Here is a 19,583-nt window from a genome sequence, read left to right on the forward strand (position 1 = left end):
CCAGTTTGTGGTTTTAAAAGTTTTAATTTAGCCTGTATGATCCCCTGGAGCCTGCTAATATGCTGTTTGTACATCCAGTATCTCCCGAGATGATCTCTCATTGACATTGGCCCCTGTATTTCTGGGAGCAGGGCCATTGAGCATTCTTGTGGTATAAGTACTGTAATGGTACCTGCTATTGCATCCTGAACTGCGGTGGTAAGGGCTTTGACAGCTTCAACAAGTTTCCTGCTTTGTGTAATTTTGGGAATTTGTGGGATACGACTTTTCAAGCATTTCCTTGAACAATGTCCAATTCACACGCTTGTAGCTCAGTATCCTGTGAGATTCATCATACTGCTGTGTTTCTTGCGAGTAAAGTATTACAGGTGTTTGATGAGGCCAAATCATGTATAATTTCAATGTTGATTGTGACTATAATGCCTATCACATCTAATGTCTATCACATTTAGTCTCTGTTCCCTGTTTTAAGTGTCACCTCAGCTGGCACTAGTGTAATGTAGTTTGGGCGCAGTGCATGTTCGCATAGTTTTTTTGCTATTGGTGTTTGATCTTTGTTAGTTCCAAGCAGAGTGTTTAGCATTAAGATCACCAGTGGCTATTAGTCACTATGCTATGTTGAGTATTGTGCTGATATCGCTTGTTATGATATTACCAGATCAATTGTATATCAATATCAATGTAGTGTTCACTCAGTTGACTTGACCCTAACAGCTGTGGCTTCTAGTCTTTCAGGTTCAGGGATCTTAATATTTGTGTATTCTTTGTCTCAATATATGAAGATTGCTGTTCCACCCACAGTTGTGCCTTCAGGTGGTCAGTACAGTAGATGTAATATCTTGAGAAGAGTAGTTGTTTGTGTGACTGGAGCTCAGCTTCATTCATGAGAGCATTCCAGATTCCCTTCTCCTCCATAAATGCAGCTAGCTCTGCCCTTTTGTTGCCAATCCCATCTGCATTCCGGAATAGCATCTAGGTCAAAGTACTGTTGTTTGTGTTTTGTGGTGTATTATCTATGGAAGTGTGTGGGCAGTGTGGTGATAGCAGTTTGTATAGCAGCCATGCACTGGCTGTGTGTAGCCGTCATGAGTTTGTGCATGTGTTACGATGAAGAGCCTCAAGAGGATCTTAAGCCATGTGAGTGGGGTATATTGTCTCCACTATGCCTCTGATTGTGGTGAGAATGTTTGTTATGTCAGCCAAAGTGCTGGCGGTGGTGTTGGTGGCTGGTGGTCCTTATGTTGGTGTACTGGATGGGCTGGCTTGTGTGTTATTCATGGTTCGTATTTCATCTGGGGTCACCTGTGTTATTGCTGTGGTGAGGGGGGCAAGAGTGTGAGTTACGGTTACATTGTTCCTTTTAATGTGTTCCTATGTTTGTCTGGTCTGTTGTTGGTGTATTTGTTGTGGTGTGATAGTGTCCCCTCTTTTGTTTTTTGGGTACCTCTGTTTCATTTCGTGTGTTTGTGGTTGCCCTAGTTTGGGTGTGTCTTCTGTGATATCACGAGTGTCACAATCTGGCCTAGACAGAGTTGACTTGGTGTTGTCTGGGACCGGCAGTGTTGTCATCAGTACAGGGGCAGTTTCTAGCATTGCAGGTGTGGGTTGTGGTTCTGTTGTTGTGGGAGTGTGCCATGAGTTTGTGGAGCTCTGTGCATCCTCAGTTCATCCACTTCCACTGACAATGCCAGTAAAAGAGATTCCACACCTTACTGGTTGGGGGGTGGGGAGTGTCTTGGAGCTGTTCTGGTTACCACTTGTCTGTCTTTGGCACTTTTGCACCTTAGAGCTTCTTTGTATGCTGCACACCATCTGTAGTTTGCACATGGACCCCTCCACATTTGGTACATTTGATAGTTGTACCAAGTTTAAAGTGTCGTGCTACTCGGTTACCAGTGCATTTGCGGCACCGTGTGCCAGATCACATCGGGTGCCGCATGGCCAAACTGCTGGCAGTGGTGGCACTGTTGGGGGACACACGGAAGTGTGTATATTTCTACTACCACCATGTGAAGCAGGAGCATCTGCGTCAGAAAGTTGCAGGAGTAAGCTGTGTCATCGAACTCCACTAAATAGTTTGGCTGCAATCTGTGTGTCACGAATCCAAGAATTCATCTCATGCTCTCACAGTCCCAGCTGAGAGCTGTGATTATACCATGAAGAATGTCGTTGAGGGTTGTGGTGTCAACTCCTTTCACGATGTACATTCGAGTTTTCCCCCCTTGGGTGTTATATTTATGATACTCAATTCCCCCAGCTTTGACGATTTTCAGGAGATTTGTGCAATCTGTTTTGTTGCATACATACAGTGATACATGTCCCTTGTGGGTTTTGTGTTTGGTATATTGGGGGAGTGACATTCTACAAATGTCTTGTTTAGCTTGCCGAGGCAAGTGTAATTGTGTATTATGACCAGTGGGAAGCCAGTCGGTGTAGTGTTCTGCGTAGCGGCTGGGGTAGTGTTGTGTAGTTGACGTGCTGCAGAATTGTTTGTATGGTCCGTCATATTACCGATGCTCAGAACTGGTGTTGGTAAAAGCACGCTGCATTTGCCGTGTGAGTCAGTAGGCTCAGTTGTTCGTGTATGTTGCTGCTGATTCCATTTTGGACCCACCAGCTTCGAAGGTCCATCTTTGTTCCACGGAGCTGTCACTTCCAGCTCGAGGACTGCTGCAGTGATATTGAGGGCCTCTCTAGTATATTCACTGGTGGTGTGACTGGTGTTGGTGTTGCTGTTGCTGTTGCGTTGCTTCCACCCGTCAGTTGGACAATGAGCTCATGCTGTCTCTGAGCCATTGCTTCTTGATTTGTGGCAGCAAAGTCCAGATTTAGCTGGTTCATCACTTACTGATAGGTGGCAAAGCAAGACAGAATCATTGAAGGGAACAGATGGCACTCCTGCCTCTTGTGCTGCAGTCTTGCTACGGGTCGTTGGGTGGGATCTGCTCGGTGGATCTGCCGTCTCCCAGACATAAGGATAGTTTTAAGGATAGAATGTGGATATGAGACAATTTTACTTTTTCGTCTGAAAAGACAATTTTGCTTTTTTAGTGTACATACAGAAGAGGGGAGTCCTTATGACTCACTTGTGCAAGATGCAATGCTCAGTGCAAGAGAGCACGGGTGGAAGACAGCAGCCTGTACTGGACAGTGTTGTCCAATGTGAACGTGCCCCGGACACTGAAATACCATATTAAAGAATGGGAGAGTCACACTGGGGAAGTTCCAACCACAGTTGCAGGAACTTTGAGCCAGAACTCATGGCCACCTAGCACTGTCAAGTGTGTAGCAGCGTGTGCTTGTAGGTGACACTCCAAAGAGTGTCCTGTGGCATCTACACCAGTTTTAGCGTATGTGTAACACAAATTTCCTCTCGCTCGCAGCTACTGCAGGTACAGGAGGAAGGCAGCTGCTCAGCTGCGACTCACCCGTAGTACTGCCCGAGGTTTTCCTTGGTGGGAGGACTGGAACGAGGTGCACCAAGCCTTGTGATGCCCATTGAGGAACTGTTGGAGTGAGACGTAGTGACTCTGAGGTCAAGAAAGCTGGCAGTGACCAGAACAGGGTGTGCTGACTCCGCCCCCTCCCCCTCCCACCATACTGCTTTCAGTGATGCCATTGCAAAGGATTACACTGTGGTTGGTCATCTGGTTTTTATGTGGACCAGAACATGAAGCTTTCCTTTGCCTTTTTTTGCTAAATTGACTCTTACTTCTGGGCACAAACACCTATACAGAGCAAATGTATTGGCATCCAAGGTTTGGTTATTTGGGGGGGGGGGGGCAGGGGGGAGTGACGGTTTGTTATTGTTTCCACCCCCCCTCGCCCAGCTTCCCTCAAAAATGCAACTCGCTAGCAACCTCGCTGTTAGCATACGACAGACATCTACAATTTTAATAACAATAATAAACACACAAAAATATATTAAATTATTCAATATAATAGTAACAATACAAATAGGTGGATCAAAGAAGGAAGAAAACATAGAACAAACAAAAGAACTTCAGAAAGTGTACAAAGTGACGTGGACACACTATAATAAAAGAAACATTTCAGTACAAGGCAAACACATGCACTACAATACAGTTATAGTATCAGAAGCACTCTTCGCATCAGAAATGATTACAATCTGAGGACCAGGCACCACAAAGCAGAAAGAATACAATGCAAAATCCTCAGAAAATTTTTTGGAGCAGTGCACAGAGATGGCATATGGATGAAGAGATCAACCAGAGAATTATAAGAACACAGAGGCAGATTCAGTCACAATCAGAAAACACCGACTAACATTCTGTGGACACATACACACAATGAACAGCGACAGATTCACAAAGGGATTTAGGATGTAGTAAATGCCTTAATCAAAAAAACCAGTTGGTTTCAAGAGATAGAAGAATGCCAAAACGAGCAGGAATCAGAATGGAAATGATGAATGAAAGAGACAAATTCAGAATCAAAATTATGAACATAAAACTTGAAGTAAAGGGAAGGAAGAAAACAGAGAAAATATGTACATATCAAAGGAAACAGGAACACAGTCAAAGAATGAAAAGATTTTGGGAAGAGAAAAGGGAGGAGGAAAGAAGGAAAAAGCTGAACAACCATGTAACAACGAAGTTGAACTCTGTCAGATTGTGTGCTCACCATCATTATTTCAATAAACTTTATGACTGAACAGAGGTCTGCAAACACATGTGAATGAGGGGAATACTGTTTCTATCAGTGATTTCCAACTGTGTTCGGGAAGTCATTCTTTCTGTTGTTGTTGTATCGGATCTGTTGACAGCTGGTATGTTCAACCCAGTGGTGTGCAGCTTTACCCGGCTGGAATGTTGTCAATCAGACCAAAAGCATGTCCTTGTGGGCAGACCCTAGCACGAGCAACTGAAAAGTGTCCTTTATTAAATGTAGCTTGTCATTGCTGGAAGAACTTGGCATTTTTGACACACTTCTGTTTCCACGCTACCTCCTTCTCCTAAAGTTATGTGTGCATTTGGAAATTGGTGAAGTAAAAAATATAAAGACATCGTGTCATTCTGCCACATCTGTCTGTAGTGTGCATTTTGGGGTGCGTGTACGATACAAGGCATTTAGGTATGATGAGGTTACTTAGCCATTAATGTTCACAATGGCTGGCATAAAGGAAACATGACAAGTATTACATTAGAAAGCAACAGCGATAGCTTTCCGACCGCATAAATTCTACTAGGCAGAGTCAGAAGCAGACACAGTGGCCTGTGCCAGATACGAGGGTTGGAAGTGGCTGAAATGTGAGTCGTGGGACAAAGAGAAAGAGAGAGAGAGAGAACACACAGACAGCACCATAAAGCATTCCCCATCTCTTTCTGCACAGAATGCACCACACTGCTGCCTTCTTAAGTGCACCCCAGTATAATATGTTGTTTGGGAATTGGGTGGTAGTTATCACCATTGCCACGACCTCCCCTTATATCCACTCCTACAAGATTGTGAAATCTACAGCCACTGAGGAGATTTATGTGAGATGTTCCTATCAACTTTGTGTAATATTCATATTGCACACTTCTGCAGAAAAAACAGATTTTCGACCTTAGCTTAGGAAAGAAAAGAATCATAACAGATCATTAAGGTTCAAAGAACTTGTCTTGAACACTGTAAGGGATCCGTGATCCCACAAACAAAGATGCTAGTATCTGACGCCCAGGTCGATAGCGGACAGGAGTAGATTGTCGAGCGCTGCAGTAGGCAGTGAGACTAGTGCTGAGTGCGCAGTAGTATGGTAGAGTGTCAAGTGAGAAGTAGAGCAGGAAAGATGGGCAAGAATGGTGGTTGAGTGAGTTGTAAACGGTAAAATTCACTGGAGTATGACGAGTGAGCACGTCCCCCTGATCGTCGTGGGGTTGACTCTCACTAATGCCGATTCGCAAGTGATAAGAAACAGAAAGTGACAAGTGCCGAATTACGTGTTTCACGTCAACCGTGTCGGCCAGCAACAACCATGGATTACAGTGAGGATTGTTGTGAATGTTAACCATCAGTATTGCGTGTGACAAAGTACTGAAAATCAGCAATCAATAAAAAGAGATAACCACAATTAGACGTGTAAGGCAAAGGTAGCAACTGCCTCAGAATTTGTGTGTTAGTAGGAAATATATATCAGTTGTACATCACAACCTTTGTGATTCTTAACAATAGACAAACTTTCAATCATTAGCTATTCCGTCCCAGAACAGCCGCATTCGGTTGAAATACTCCTGAAACCACAGCAGAACAACCAATAGCCTTTCATCCATTAAGCACACGGTCATATATCATAATAATTAACTGTTTGGTGGCTTCGGTAAATTACCCAAAATCCAGTAAAGGAATTAATCGGGGGTGTTTCAACATGAATGCTTAAAAATTCTTTTGTAGTTAACCTATTTTCAGATTATGAAGAGTTGTTTGTTACAGCTTGTATTTTTGTTCCAGGTGGCCCTGAACTTGATGGCTGTAGTGATGTCATGAAGGCACAAAGTCGGAAGTTGTTAAACCTTCAGAAACAAGATTTTCAAAAGTACTTCTTCTCAGATACCAATATTTCGCCCCTGTTTGTGTCGGATACACAGATGTCTCAGTTGTTGTCACGTAATTTGAGTGTAGTGACTGAATCTAGAAAACAGTTTCTTTTGCTTCCCTGTGCCCCAAGCATTATGTGCAATGCAGGACTCCTAACAAAACAAACACACAGAGCACAGCCCTCTGTCTTCTCTTGCCGTTTCTGCAGTTTGGGAGCACAGTCCGAAAGTCGGACTCATGTTGACCAGTCTGGCAGGGCGAAAATGGTCAACGTGGGTTCGAAGCTGGTGACAGAACGGACTGCTACAGCACGAGCAAAGGTTTTTGTGGGACCCAAACTGATGAAACTCATACAAGAAAATGGCCTGAAGGTACTTAGCATTGCTCGCCTGGCGGGAATTGTGGGGTCCAAGCAGACGTCCAGCCTTATCCCTCTGTGTCATAACATATCTTTATCCTCTGTGGCTGTGGACATTGAACTGGACTCTGCTCTCAACTGTGTGATTATAACTGGCACGGCAAAGTGTAGAGGGCAGACGGGCATGGAGATGGAAGCTCTCACTGCTGTATCGGTGTCTGCCTTAACAGTGTACGATATGTGCAAAGCTGTGAGTCATGACATTGTGATATCTGAAATAATGCTTCTGGCCAAAAGTGGGGGAACTAGAGGAGACTTCCACCGGACATGAGCATCTGTGTGGGGCAGTGAAATAAGTTAAGTATACCTGGTGTGATGTAGGCAAATTTCAAAGTCTGTTCATAGTTATCATAAATTATATACACATCGAATTGGCCTGAATATAAGTTGCACCTTTAATTTCGAAAAAGAGAGAAACTTAATTAAAAATAATTTGTCAAGTTGCCCATTTACAAAAGCTTTTCAAAATGTGATTTACCCTTAACCAGTTTTTTTGTAGTACACTATAGATAAATTACACACAAAAACAAAGCTTTCAGTTGCAGTTTTCATGTAAGACACTCTTAACTTCACTAACATTCATTGTTTTGTCACTGTCAGTATTTTTGTCACTCTCCTCCCAAAGTACAGTGCCGTCGCTACAATCCCGGGCATTGCATGGGCAGCATTTCTTGAACCGTACCTTTAAAAAGCACATCTGTTAGATGAATAACTGTGAGTTTGAAATTTGCAACGTAACTGTACCGAATTCCAAAATTTTCTCTCAATGTTGTGCTTCATTGGTGAAGAATAAATTATATTCTTTAGTTAGAGAAAAACTGTGCCTGTTCCATTGTCTAAAATAGTGAAACTGTGAGAATGGGAATACAGAGGGGTCCAGAAAAATGTAGACTCTCTTTGATAGTCAATATTGATGGAACAAAATGGCATAGTGTCAAAATTCTTGCATGGGAGGAAGATCATTTTGTGTGTTCAAAGTGACACCTGTTAGCAGCCAAGCAACATCAATGTTGCTGAATTGTTGACTGAAGTACAGCTGTCAATGTTGCCAGTGTGGTAGCTGCACAGGATGTCTTGATGGTTTCTCATATCTCATTCAGTGTAGCTGGGTTCTGTTGGTAAACTTTGTTTGTCGAGGTCCCCCATTGGTAGAAGTCGAGAATTGTAAGGTCCCATGAACTTGGTGGGCACTTGACAGTTCCTCTTCGACTTATCTGTCGTCCAGGTATATTTTCATCTAAGTAGAATCTGATATCTCTGTGGTGGTGAGGCGGAGTACAGTCTTGTAGGTAAAAATCTTTTGTTTCCAAACACCACTTGGATGGCTAATAAAATCAATGTTTGCAGCATATGATACACCTCACCAGTTATGTACCTTCAAAGAAGAATGGGTCAGAGAAACAATACTATGACGGACCACACCACACATTAACACCAAGTGAAGTAACATGTTTGTCCATGTGAACATGAGGATTTTCAGCAGCCCAATACACGCAGCTATGACAGTTTACATTACCATTCAGGTTGAATTGTGCCTCATTAGGCCAGATAACCTTCCCTGCAAACCATTCATCTTCGTGAAGCATGCCTTCAGACCACTCGTAGTGCTCCATCCTTCGATTCAAGTTGTCCTCATTCATAGTGTGAAACAATCTTGGAATGTACACTTTCCACTTTGCAGTCTTCAGAATTTATCATGCACTTGATCAGCTTATCCCACTTCCCCATACACAATGCTTCATAGATTTTTGAGATGATCTAGAAAAATGTTGCAATACAGCAGTGCTGGAACCTGGAGGTTGATGTTGTTGTTCAGAGGACCTTTCCTTGTGCACATTTTAAACAGCATTGTCGGCTTAAAATTTATACCAAATACAATAAATTGTTGTTTCAGTACAGCCTTGCATTGCTCAAACAATAGTTGTACTTCATTCAGTGCTGCATTGTCATCTGCTGGAAACCCACACGACAAGATGTGTTGGGAAAACAGTGGTTTATGCTACCACTCAAAATTGCAGCCATATAACACTTTGTTCCAAAGGTAATAACTATCAGAGAATGTCTACATTTTTCTGGATCCCTCTGTAGTCACTACCTAAATGGGATAGCAACAAAGAGAATGTTTGCATTGCTACATCATACACAACAATTGAATTACAAACTGTAGTGATATTTTTGTTTCATTTCAAACTTAAGAAAAAGCACTACAGTTGAGGTTTCTATGATTCATAAAAGTCCCAGTTTTTATGGGAGATTTTTTGTAGAAATGGTGTATCTTATATTCAGGCCAGTATGGTACCCGTTTCCATCCTGTTTTAAGTCTTAATTCAAAATATTTATCTTTCTTTTTCCAATACCTGATCAGTTTGAGAGAGATATTTAAAACAAAAAATAAGCACTAGCAAGTACGTTAATTTGCTATTGTTAAAACTTTATCTCGTGCATGTTCTCTACAATTTTGATATGACACCACCTGCACTCTTATCTTGTTGCCAGTAAAAAGTGAGTAGGTAGGTCATTAAACTCTCTCTCTCTCTCTCTCTCTCTCTCTCTCTCTCTCTCTCTCTCTGTGTGTGTGTGTGCCCTCCCCCAGCTGTGTGGTAGTGTCCTCTGTGTTGCTCTATTGTTTCAATTTTTGATGGTCCCGTGCTGTGAAAAGTTGAGGTGAAGTGTTCATTCTTAAATAAATAGTGTGTATCAGCTCTTTTCTCCTAGGATCATATTGTCATTGCTGTGTTCATTGAAGTAAAGTGACACTTTTTTAACAGTTCCTAAAAGGTGCACCACTTCATTGACACTTTTGCTCAGGTGTAGAGCATATTGGCCAGATTAATTTACATGTTTCAGCTTTACACTGTATGGTATCCTCTTTTTTAAAGGCCTATTATCTTTCTTGTGTGTGACTTGTCCAGAAATTGAAAATGTTTTATTTTGTAAGTTACCAATCCAGAACAGGTTTCTGTCAATTTAATTCTTCAGGTTTTTCCAGAAGTTTGCTGAAATTCCCGAGTTGTCCTTTGCACAGTCGGACATCATTGTCTTCCTCGCATATTTCGGTGACATTAGTTGTTGCTTTTACAAAGTGCTACTTGAGACTGACCGTCAGATGGAGCAGGTCTGTAATTTGTTCCCTCTGCCTTCGTGCTTCATCTGCAATCTGCTCTGACTGACACCATCCTCGGGTATCCGTGTTGCGTGATATTCCGAGTGTCATCTACACTCACGGGCACGATTCTTGTGTGTTATGTTTTCAGTCCAAGCTGGTTGGTAGAATTCTGTTTGCGGGCTGTCCCCGTTTGGGGACAAGGATCGGCAGGGCATGAAACCCTAATCTTTCATCTTTCAGTTAACTCAAATGTCGAGTGTCACTTTTTTCATGTACTGCGGTTACAAATATAAGAAAATACAAAATGAAAATTTCTCAACATAGTCATGTTTCTTTTCAGTATGTTACTCAGATCAGTACACTGCAATGTAAATATTCCATTAAAAGAATATATTTTTGATTGTTTCTTCAGTCAAAGATGCATTGCCTTTTTGACTTAACAATCAATGTCAAATCATTGTCCCTAAAACAATCCTGCAGGGGTTTAACAACGTGAGACCATGGCTTTATGGAGGATCACCTAGAATTACCTGCCGTCTTTTCTGACATGATTTTAAATCAATGCTATCATCACTGTTTCTTTTGCTTAGGGTTTTGAGTCTAGGAATGATGCAAACAATCAGCAGTTTATTTCTTTCTTACGTGATCTTGTTTTCTCCTCCCTAGCCCCCTTTCTTCTTTCATTTGGTAGCCTCGAGCAAATTGAATATTCCTGCTTTTGTTTGTATTTATTAATCTGTTTGTGCCTCTAATTCTTAAAAGACTTCATTATGACACTAATAATCTGAAACAGCAAATTTGGGGAAAAAGAGCTGCATTCATTTATGCTGTTGTAAAATGGAGGAATTGGTTGTAGTTGGAAAAAAATCTGCCTTTTACAGCTGCTGATTTTTGTCATTTATTTTACGTAGCCCACCCATGATCTACAATCAGGTCTTCCTTTTTATGTTGTATTTTTTATAAGAATGTTGAAACATAGATGATTGTTATGCATCTTTGCAGCACCTAAACTTGAATATTGTACTTAAAAATGTTATTTGTTGTCTTTTTTAAATTAAATTGTTATGTTTAAGAAGTGAATTAAATAATTGTTACCTGTGACATAATTTTGTAGCAGCTAAACTTAGATGCTGGTCTTCAATATTTTAATTTTTATAGTTTGGGGTATGATTGTTGTAATTAGAAAATGAATGTGTGCTTTGTGCACTATGTTGTTACAGTAATTTGGAGTTTATTTTGTACATCATCTGGTGTAAATTATAAGAATTTAAGCAAAAACTTCTGTCTCTCAACAGATTTCTTAATAACACTATTCCAGTAACTGGATATGCATATTGAAATATCTGTGTTCTATATTATATTCTATGACCTGTACCGAGGCAATATTTTGCGGTTGCAAATTTTCTTGACTATTATTAAGTGTGTGTGTGTGTGTGTGTGTGTGTGTTGCTTATGCCCTACATACGAGTCCTCCAAGCTACTGATGATCTGACTAATGTACGACATGCCAAAATGCTACGGCTGCATGGGGAGATACAATTAAATCCCATCCCCCCCCCCCCCCTCTCTCTCTCTCTCTCTCTCTCTCTCTCTCTCTCTCTCTCTCACTCTCTCTCTCTCTCAAAGATCAGCAGGTTCAGGAATCTAACACAGAAAGAATTTAATCACAGTTTCTTTTTCATCTCTATCATACAATGTAGTCCAATTTTTTGCTAATACAGAAATAACATTTTGTGATTTATGTAGTGTACTCTTCAAAAGATCTAATGATGTCCTCATTCCTTTCTTATAAACAAAACAAGAAGAAACTGACAATAATTGTCATTAAAATAAAACACAGAACAGTGTCTCCATAGCATCAATGAGCACATCCTTTCAGCACCTTTGACCCAGGCAGTGAACACAGCAGCGGTCAGTCTATGACTTGCAGCAGGTGAATCCCAGTCAGCTGCATTGCTCATACACCCCACATAAATAATAATAAACAAAATCTAACAATACACATAACCAAGGCTTGATTTGTGACAGTATACTGCTGATGACAAAAAAAATTAGACCCAAAGATTTTGAGATGTGATACAATAGAACTTTTGCTCTAGTTGAAGCGGTAAGATACAAATGTTGTATTGACACTGTTAAAAAGCTCAGAAAAGTGTTATAACTTTTTCAGAAGTCTAAATCAAACTATGGAAACTCTCAGTAGGAACTTAGAAATATAGGAAATGATAGAGTGCTACTTACCATAAATACATGTTAAGAAGTCTATTTTTTTTCTTTTAACAAATCTAGCACTGCATATTACTGCCAAATTAGTCATTACCTATGATTGCCCCAGTGGCAGAAGTATGTATAATAATGTCAAAACGTTTGTGACACTACACACTAGGAGAAGCTCAAGTTTCAGATACACGTTGATTGCGTTCTTGATGATGCTATCTACATGTTCATCCACACTCTGCAAACCACTATGAAGAGTATGACAGAGGGTACATCTCACTGTACCAGATATTAAAGCTTGTTCATGTTTCCTTTCCTCCATCTTGTACTTCAACTTTTCTTCCTTAAACTTATCCTGTTTCTAACTACTCTGATTTGCTTTTGTGGTTAGTGTGAATTTAAACTCAGTTGCCATAAATATCTAATATCTTTTATTGAACAGTGAATGGATTATTTTATATTTCATTTAATGCTGTTCTGCTCTTTGTTACGGCACAAATGGTGTTCCCTACTTTTGTGCAATTTTCACACAACTTGAAAAAATGGTGAGATAAACAACTAGCTTCATTATTTATTTATGTTTTGAATGTACCACTAATGTTTTGAATGTAACCAAAAATGCTTGTTGTTGTAAAATATACTTTCAACTTGCCTCCTTCACTAGCTGAAAACCTTTTTAGTTTCTCATGTTACCCCTGATGTCTTCTTTTTGGTTGATTCATTTATGATAACATTTTACTGTCCTGAGTAGTACCTGCGTATAAATATAATTTTATTTTTATTTTTAGTGATGTGCGTTTTTATGTGCATATTCTTTCAGTCCTGTGTAATGTGAGTCTCTGTTTAATGGTATTGTTATGTTGTCTTCAGACTTAAAGAATTGATGTAGAAATTTATAGTTTTCAGCATGTGGTTCAACAGATCCTTATTGTGTTCCTAAATTGGAAAAGTGCTAAAAACAGAAACTAGAAAATAACTGTATAGAAATTTTGGACCACCATTGGTTAAATATTTTATTACCAACCCAAGAAATAAATTGGGAACAATGTGCAGCATCTTATTCAGTGTAAAAGAAAACTCAAATTTAGTTAAAAGTGGACCACTTGAGTTTGCTAAAGGCATAGAATCGTGTGTTTCTAGTGTTCTTAAATCCATTCAAAACCCTCGAAAAGAACAAAAAAGTAAGAGAATATAATATTGAACTTACAGGCCTAAGTCTGGAAACAACATTATAATTGTGTGTATTTGGTTTTGTTTCTATGCTGTTGACATCCTGTACTGTTGATTTGAAATTATATGTGAGAGTTGATGTTTGGAAGCTAAATGCAGGAAAGAAGACCATGAAGTGAAATCCACCCTTCATGTTCTCAGTTGGCAGAGAATGTGGGCAAAGAACTGGAAATCTTTGAGGTACCAAATTGTCAAGGGCTGTGATATTGCCCTTTTAACGTCACTTAGAGTAGACATAGTTCTCTTAGTCCCAAGTGTAAGACAACATTTTTGGTACCTTACAATTTCAGTGGTTTCCATTTACAATTTCTGTTTACAGTGCTCATCATCAAATGTTTTGGTGTTGTTATTTGATTTCATATAAATAACATAGAGGTAGTTATCTTACATACTATTATGTTTCTGATAGCTTTTTCTCACAAAGCATACTTTAGGCTCGTATTTTATTGTAAAATATTGAAATTGACAGACATAAAGACTTGCATTTTCTGCATGTCTTCTGTCACCAGTTTTGCCTCTAATATTGACTTCAAAGCAGAAGTGATCGGCATAGAAAATGATGGAGTGAGGGTGGAGAGGGAGAGAGGGGGGGGGGGGGGGGGGGGGGGGGGGAGAAATGTAATATTGAAACTAAAATCAAGAAAGAGAGCAGTCAATTGAGGATACAATGAAACATTTGGGACCTCATTAACTGCAGGATCATTCTAGTAGAATAGAATTGTATAAAAGATTACTGCCAAAGAGAAGTGTTAGAACTTCAAGTTTAACACATATATTTAGGAACAACACAACAACACATATAAGTCACTGAGTAAGTTGACCTGTGTACAAGTCGGCATTCGATTCAACACTAAGTCTCAGTCTAGCGGCCGCTGCTCGGCTGGCCGCTTAGGTGGCGCAGCTGCTGCATGGCTGGCAGACAGCGCCGCACGTAGAGGACGCGTGTAATTGCGCGGCAGCACTTTGAATAATCGGCGAGTCACAACATTTTTCCCCCCTTTGAAATTGTTGCACTGGTCTTGATGGAGGTGTCCTGGAGATGGCTAACGGCCATAGGTGTTCTTTAACTCGCCGTAAAGTCTCGAGGAGGAGGCTTCCCGTACGGACGGAAGTGTCCCCGATGATAACGGGTCGAGATGACAGGAGACGTGGGTGATGTGTCGGCATCCATTGAAGGAGGAGGCGAGTAGATGTACTCTGACAGAGGATGATCCTCCGGTTCCTGCATGGGCACGTCTCCTGGTGGCATCCGTTCTGGTGCTGGCATCGCGATGACGGTGAGAGGGCTGCGTTGTGAGTATTGAGAGATGCCAAGATCCCGGGCATCAGGTAGAGCCAAAAGTGGTGTGGCAGCATTCGGAACAGGCATTGCTGGCACCCGAGGCTGAAGCTGGTCCGAATGACGCACTGCAACACCCGTGTCCATCTGGATTTCATACAGGCGTCTACCATGGTGTCGTAAGATGCGGCCCGGGCTCCTTTTTGGCCGCCTGCCATATCCGCGTACCCAGACGAGGTTGGCGGCGGTGAACCGGCCAAGGGAAGGCACCCGCGGCCATGAGGAGGGAGGCCGCAGAAGATGAAGTAGCGTGCGGGGCTGTCGCCATGTAAGAGCTCAGCCAGGCTGTGATCGCCCATGGGGGTGAAACGGTAAGACGCCAGGAACTGGAGAAGCGCATCATCATCAGCAGAAGAAGTCAGAAATTTCCGCATCTGAGCCTTAAATGTGCGGACCAGCCGTTCAGCCTCACCATTGGATTGTGGATGGAACGGCGGGGCCGTGACATGAGTAACGCCGTGACGAGCACAAAAATCTGCAAAGTCGGAAGAGGCAAATTGCGGACCATTATCAGTAACAAGAGTAGAGGGGAGGCCTTCCAAAGAAAAAATGCGGGTGAGAGCACTGGTGGTTGCCGCGGTGGTAGGTGACGTGCAACGGACAATGAAAGGAAAGTTAGAGTAGGCGTCAATTACAAGGAGCCAATAAGTACCTAAAAAAGGTCCCGCAAAGTCAGCATGAATGCACTCCCAGGGCTTCTCAGGCGAAGGCCACGGTGACAAAGATGACTTCGGGGCAGCGGCCTGTGACGCACAAGGGCCGCAGGCAGCCACCATGTGTGCAATTTCAGAGTCAGCGCCAGGCCAGTACACATGACGGTGCGCCAGAGATTTTGTGCGAGACACACCCCAGTGCCCCTGGTGAAGGAGGCGCAAGACCGCAACACGCATAGATGCAGGTACCACTACACGCGGTGAAGCATTGTCAGTAGAGAGGAGGATAATACCATCCCTAGCCGTAAGGCGGTAGCGCAAAGTGTAGTAGTTCCGCAACGGATCAGAAGTCTTAGCGGACGGGCGATCTGGCCAACCCTCCTGAATACAGCGTAAAACCCGGGAGAGGGTAGGGTCAGAACCCGTAGCAGCTGCCAGCCTGTCCCCAGTGATGGGGAACCCGTCCACAACCCGCTGCTCGGCAACATCCAGGTGGAAACACAAAAGTTCGTCCCTATTGAATGCCTGATCAGGACCCATGGGAAGGCGAGACAAAGCATCAGCATTCGCATGTTGAGCCATTGGCCAGAAATGAATCTCATAATTGAAACGGGACAAGTAAAGAGCCCAACGCTGGAGGCGGTGTGCAGCCTTGTCGGGAAGTGACGTTGATGGATGGAACAAGGAAACAAGTGGTTTGTGATCCGTAACAAGATGAAATTTTGAGCCATAGAGAAAAACACCAAACTTATGAAGAGCATAAATAATGGCCAAAGCTTCTTTCTCAATTTGGGAATACCTTTGTTGGGCATCCGTGAGCGTTTTGGAGGCATCAGCGATGGGTTGTTCTGAACCGTCAGAAAAATGGTGTGCAAGGACTGCACCGACCCCGTATTGAGAGGCATCTGTGGCAAGAACAAGATGTTGGCCAGGTCGATAAGTAGCCAGGCATAGTCTTTAATTTCCGGAAAGCCGCATCACATGACGCGGACCAGTGAAAAGGCACGTTTTTATGCAACAGGGGATGCAACGGCTGAGCCACCGACGCCGCAGATGGTAAAAACTTGTGATAGTATGCTATTTTCCCCAAGAAGGCCTACAGTTCCTTAACAGATGTAGGGCGAGGAAGGGCATTGATCACAGCGACAGTGTGTTGAAACAGACGAATACCATCGCGAGAGAGTTGGAACCCAAAGTACGTTATAGATGCCTGAAAAAATTGTGATTTCTGAAGATTACATTTAAGACTGGCAGTCTGTAAGACATTAAAAAGTGTGCGGAGATTTTGAAGATGTTCGTCAGTGGTGGAGGCAGTGACAACAATGTCGTCCATGTAATTGATACACCCAGGGACAGGGAGCAATAATTGTTCCAAGAATCGCTGAAAGAGAGCAGGGGCACTAGCAACCCCGAATGGCAAGCGTTGGTATTGATAGAGGCCGAAAGGCATGTTAAGGACCAGAAACTGCCAGGAAGCAGCATCGAGAGGAAGTTGATGATAAGCTTCTGACAGGTCAATTTTAGAAAAATACTGTCCTCCAGCGAGTTTAGTGAACAGTTCTTCAGGACGGGGCATAGGGTAAGTGTCAATGAGGCATTGAGCATTTACAGTGGCTTTGAAATCGCCACAGAGACAAATATCACCATTGGCCTTAGCAACTACAACAACAGGAGAGGACCACTCACTGGAAGTGACAGGAAGTAAGACCCCTGACGCAGTGAGACGATCCAACTCCCATTTTACCCGATCTCGAAGGGCCACAGGAATGGGCAGAGCCCAAAAAAACTTAGGCCGAGCAGTGGGTTTGAGCATGATATGAGCTTCAAAGTCGTTCGCACAGCCTAAACCGGGAGAAAAAAGGGACGAAAATGTAGTCGACAAGGAATCCAGTTGAGCATAAGGAATAGCGTCAGAGACAATATTGATAGAGTCAACTATGGAGAACCCAAAAACGTGAAAGGCATCGAAACCAAAAAGATTTTCTGCGTTGGCAGAACTCCGGAGATGGGAACTTGCCCTTCAGTATATCCTCTCTTCTCGTTATCCGCCAGGCCTCAACCTCTGCTAATTTCAAGTTGCCGCTGCTCATAGCTCACCTGTCTTTCAACAACATCTTTGCCTCTGTACTTCTGCCTCGACTGACATCTCTGCCGAATCTCTTTGCCTTTACAAATGTCTGCTTGTGTCTGTGTATGTGTGGTTGGATATGGGTGTGTGTGCAAGTGTATACCTGTTCTTTTTTCCCCCTAAGGTAAGTCTTTCCGCTCCCGGGATTGGAATGACTCCTTACCCTCTCCCTTAAAACCCACATCCTTTCATCTTTCCCTCTTTCCTGATGAAGCAACCGTTGGTTGCGAAAGCTAGAATTTTGTGTGTATGATTGTGTTTGTTTGTGTGTCTATCGACCTGCCAGTGCTTTCGTATGGTAAGTCACATCATTTTTGTTTTTAGATATATTTTCCTGCATGGAATGTTTCCCTCTTATTATGCGTTCAGTTAACTAAGTAGAAATCAGTAATATCTTATCTCAGTGAGGAACTTGAAACTTTCAGCACAGGTCAGGAGCATGTAGAGGTGCTCCTCCCCTACTTGAAAAGAACAGTTGACCACGCACTGAGTAGATAGGTTCCTAGTAGAACAGTTCATAATGGGATGGAACCTCCGTGGTATACAGTCACTGTAAAGAAAACTTCTAAAGGAACAGAGATTACTGCATAATAGGTGTAAAACAAAGTGTAGGATTATAGACTGAGAGACGCTGGATGAAACATGTTTGGCTGTCAAGAGAGCAATGCATGAAGCCTTCAATGACTACTGTAGCAGAATATTGTCAAATGACATTTCACAAAATCCAAATAAATTCTGGTCGTATGTAAGGGCTGTTAGTGGCAAAAAAGTTAGTGTCCAGTCCCTAGCAAGTGAGACAGGAACTGAAATTGAGGGTAGCAAAGTAAAAGCTGAAATTCTGAACTCGATTTTCAAATGTTCCTTTGCAAATAAAAACCCAGGAGAACTGCCCCAATTCAATCCTCGTACACTGAAAAAATGAACGAAATAGGTATTAGTGTCAGTTGTGTTGAGAAACAGTTGAAATCATTAAACAAAGCTCCAGACCCTGATGGAATCACAGTCAGATTCTATACTGAATTTGTGGCTGAGTTATCCTCTCTTCTCACTGTAATCTATCCAAAAAACCTTACCTAGTTTTTGGAAAAAGTTACAGATCACATCCGTCTACAATAAGGGTTGTAGGAGTGACAAAACTACCATCCAGTAGCCATGACATCAATTTGTTGTAGATTCTTAGAAAATAATTTGAGCTCAAACATAATGAGGTATCTCGAACGGAACTACCTTCTCGAATCAACCAGCATGGTTTTCAAAAATATAGATGATATGTAATCCAACTCTCACTTTTCTCACATAACTTGCTGAAAGCGTTGGATCAAGGCAACAGGTAGATTGTGTTTCTTGATTTCCTAACAGTATTTGATTCTGTTCCACACCTACACTTACTGTGAAAAGTACGATCATATGGGGTATCAAGTGAAATTCGTGACTGGATTGAGGACTTTTTGATAAGAAGGACACAGCATGTTACCTTGGATGGAGAGTCATCATCAGATGTAGAAGTAACTTCAGGTGTGCCCCAGTGAAGTGTGTTGGGGACCTTGCAGTTCTTGTCCATTAATGACCTTGCTGTAAATCAGGATTTTTGCAGATGATGCAGCTATCTGTAATGAAGTGCTATTTCAGAGAAGCTGCATAAATATTCAGTCAGATCTTGATGAGATTGCAACATGGTGCAGTGATTGGCAACTTGCTCTGAATGTTTAGAAATGTATAAACTTAGTATCCTGTGACTATAAGATTGGTGAGTCACTGTCGGAATCTGCCAACTCGTACAAATACCTGTGTGTAACACTTTGTAGGAATATGAAATGGCATGATCACATAGGTTCAGTTGTGGGTAAAGCAGGTTGTAGACCTTGGTGTATTGGTATAATAATGGGGAAGTGCAATCAGTCTACTAAAGAGATGCTTACAAGTCATTCGTGTGACCCCCCACCCCCATCCCACCC

General features: G+C 42.1%; 1 protein-coding gene across 1 annotated transcript; it reads left to right on the plus strand.

Annotated features, from left to right (window-relative positions):
- The first annotated feature begins 6,800 nt into the window (after positions 1-6,800).
- LOC124583218 (molybdenum cofactor biosynthesis protein 1-like) lies at positions 6,801-7,226 on the plus strand. The gene has a single exon (XM_047131333.1). It carries the CDS (start codon positions 6,801-6,803, stop codon positions 7,224-7,226), a length of 426 nt encoding a protein of 141 aa, XP_046987289.1.
- Positions 7,227-19,583: the final 12,357 nt, after the last annotated feature.

Source organism: Schistocerca americana, unplaced genomic scaffold, assembly GCF_021461395.2.
Source record: "Schistocerca americana isolate TAMUIC-IGC-003095 unplaced genomic scaffold, iqSchAmer2.1 HiC_scaffold_45, whole genome shotgun sequence".
NCBI lineage: Eukaryota > Metazoa > Arthropoda > Insecta > Orthoptera > Acrididae > Schistocerca > Schistocerca americana.

What these genes read in the sequence shown, in the direction of transcription:
- LOC124583218 (XM_047131333.1), top strand. Translation starts at nt 6,801, where the DNA reads ATGGTCAACGTGGGTTCGAAGCTGGTGACAGAACGGACTGCTACAGCA.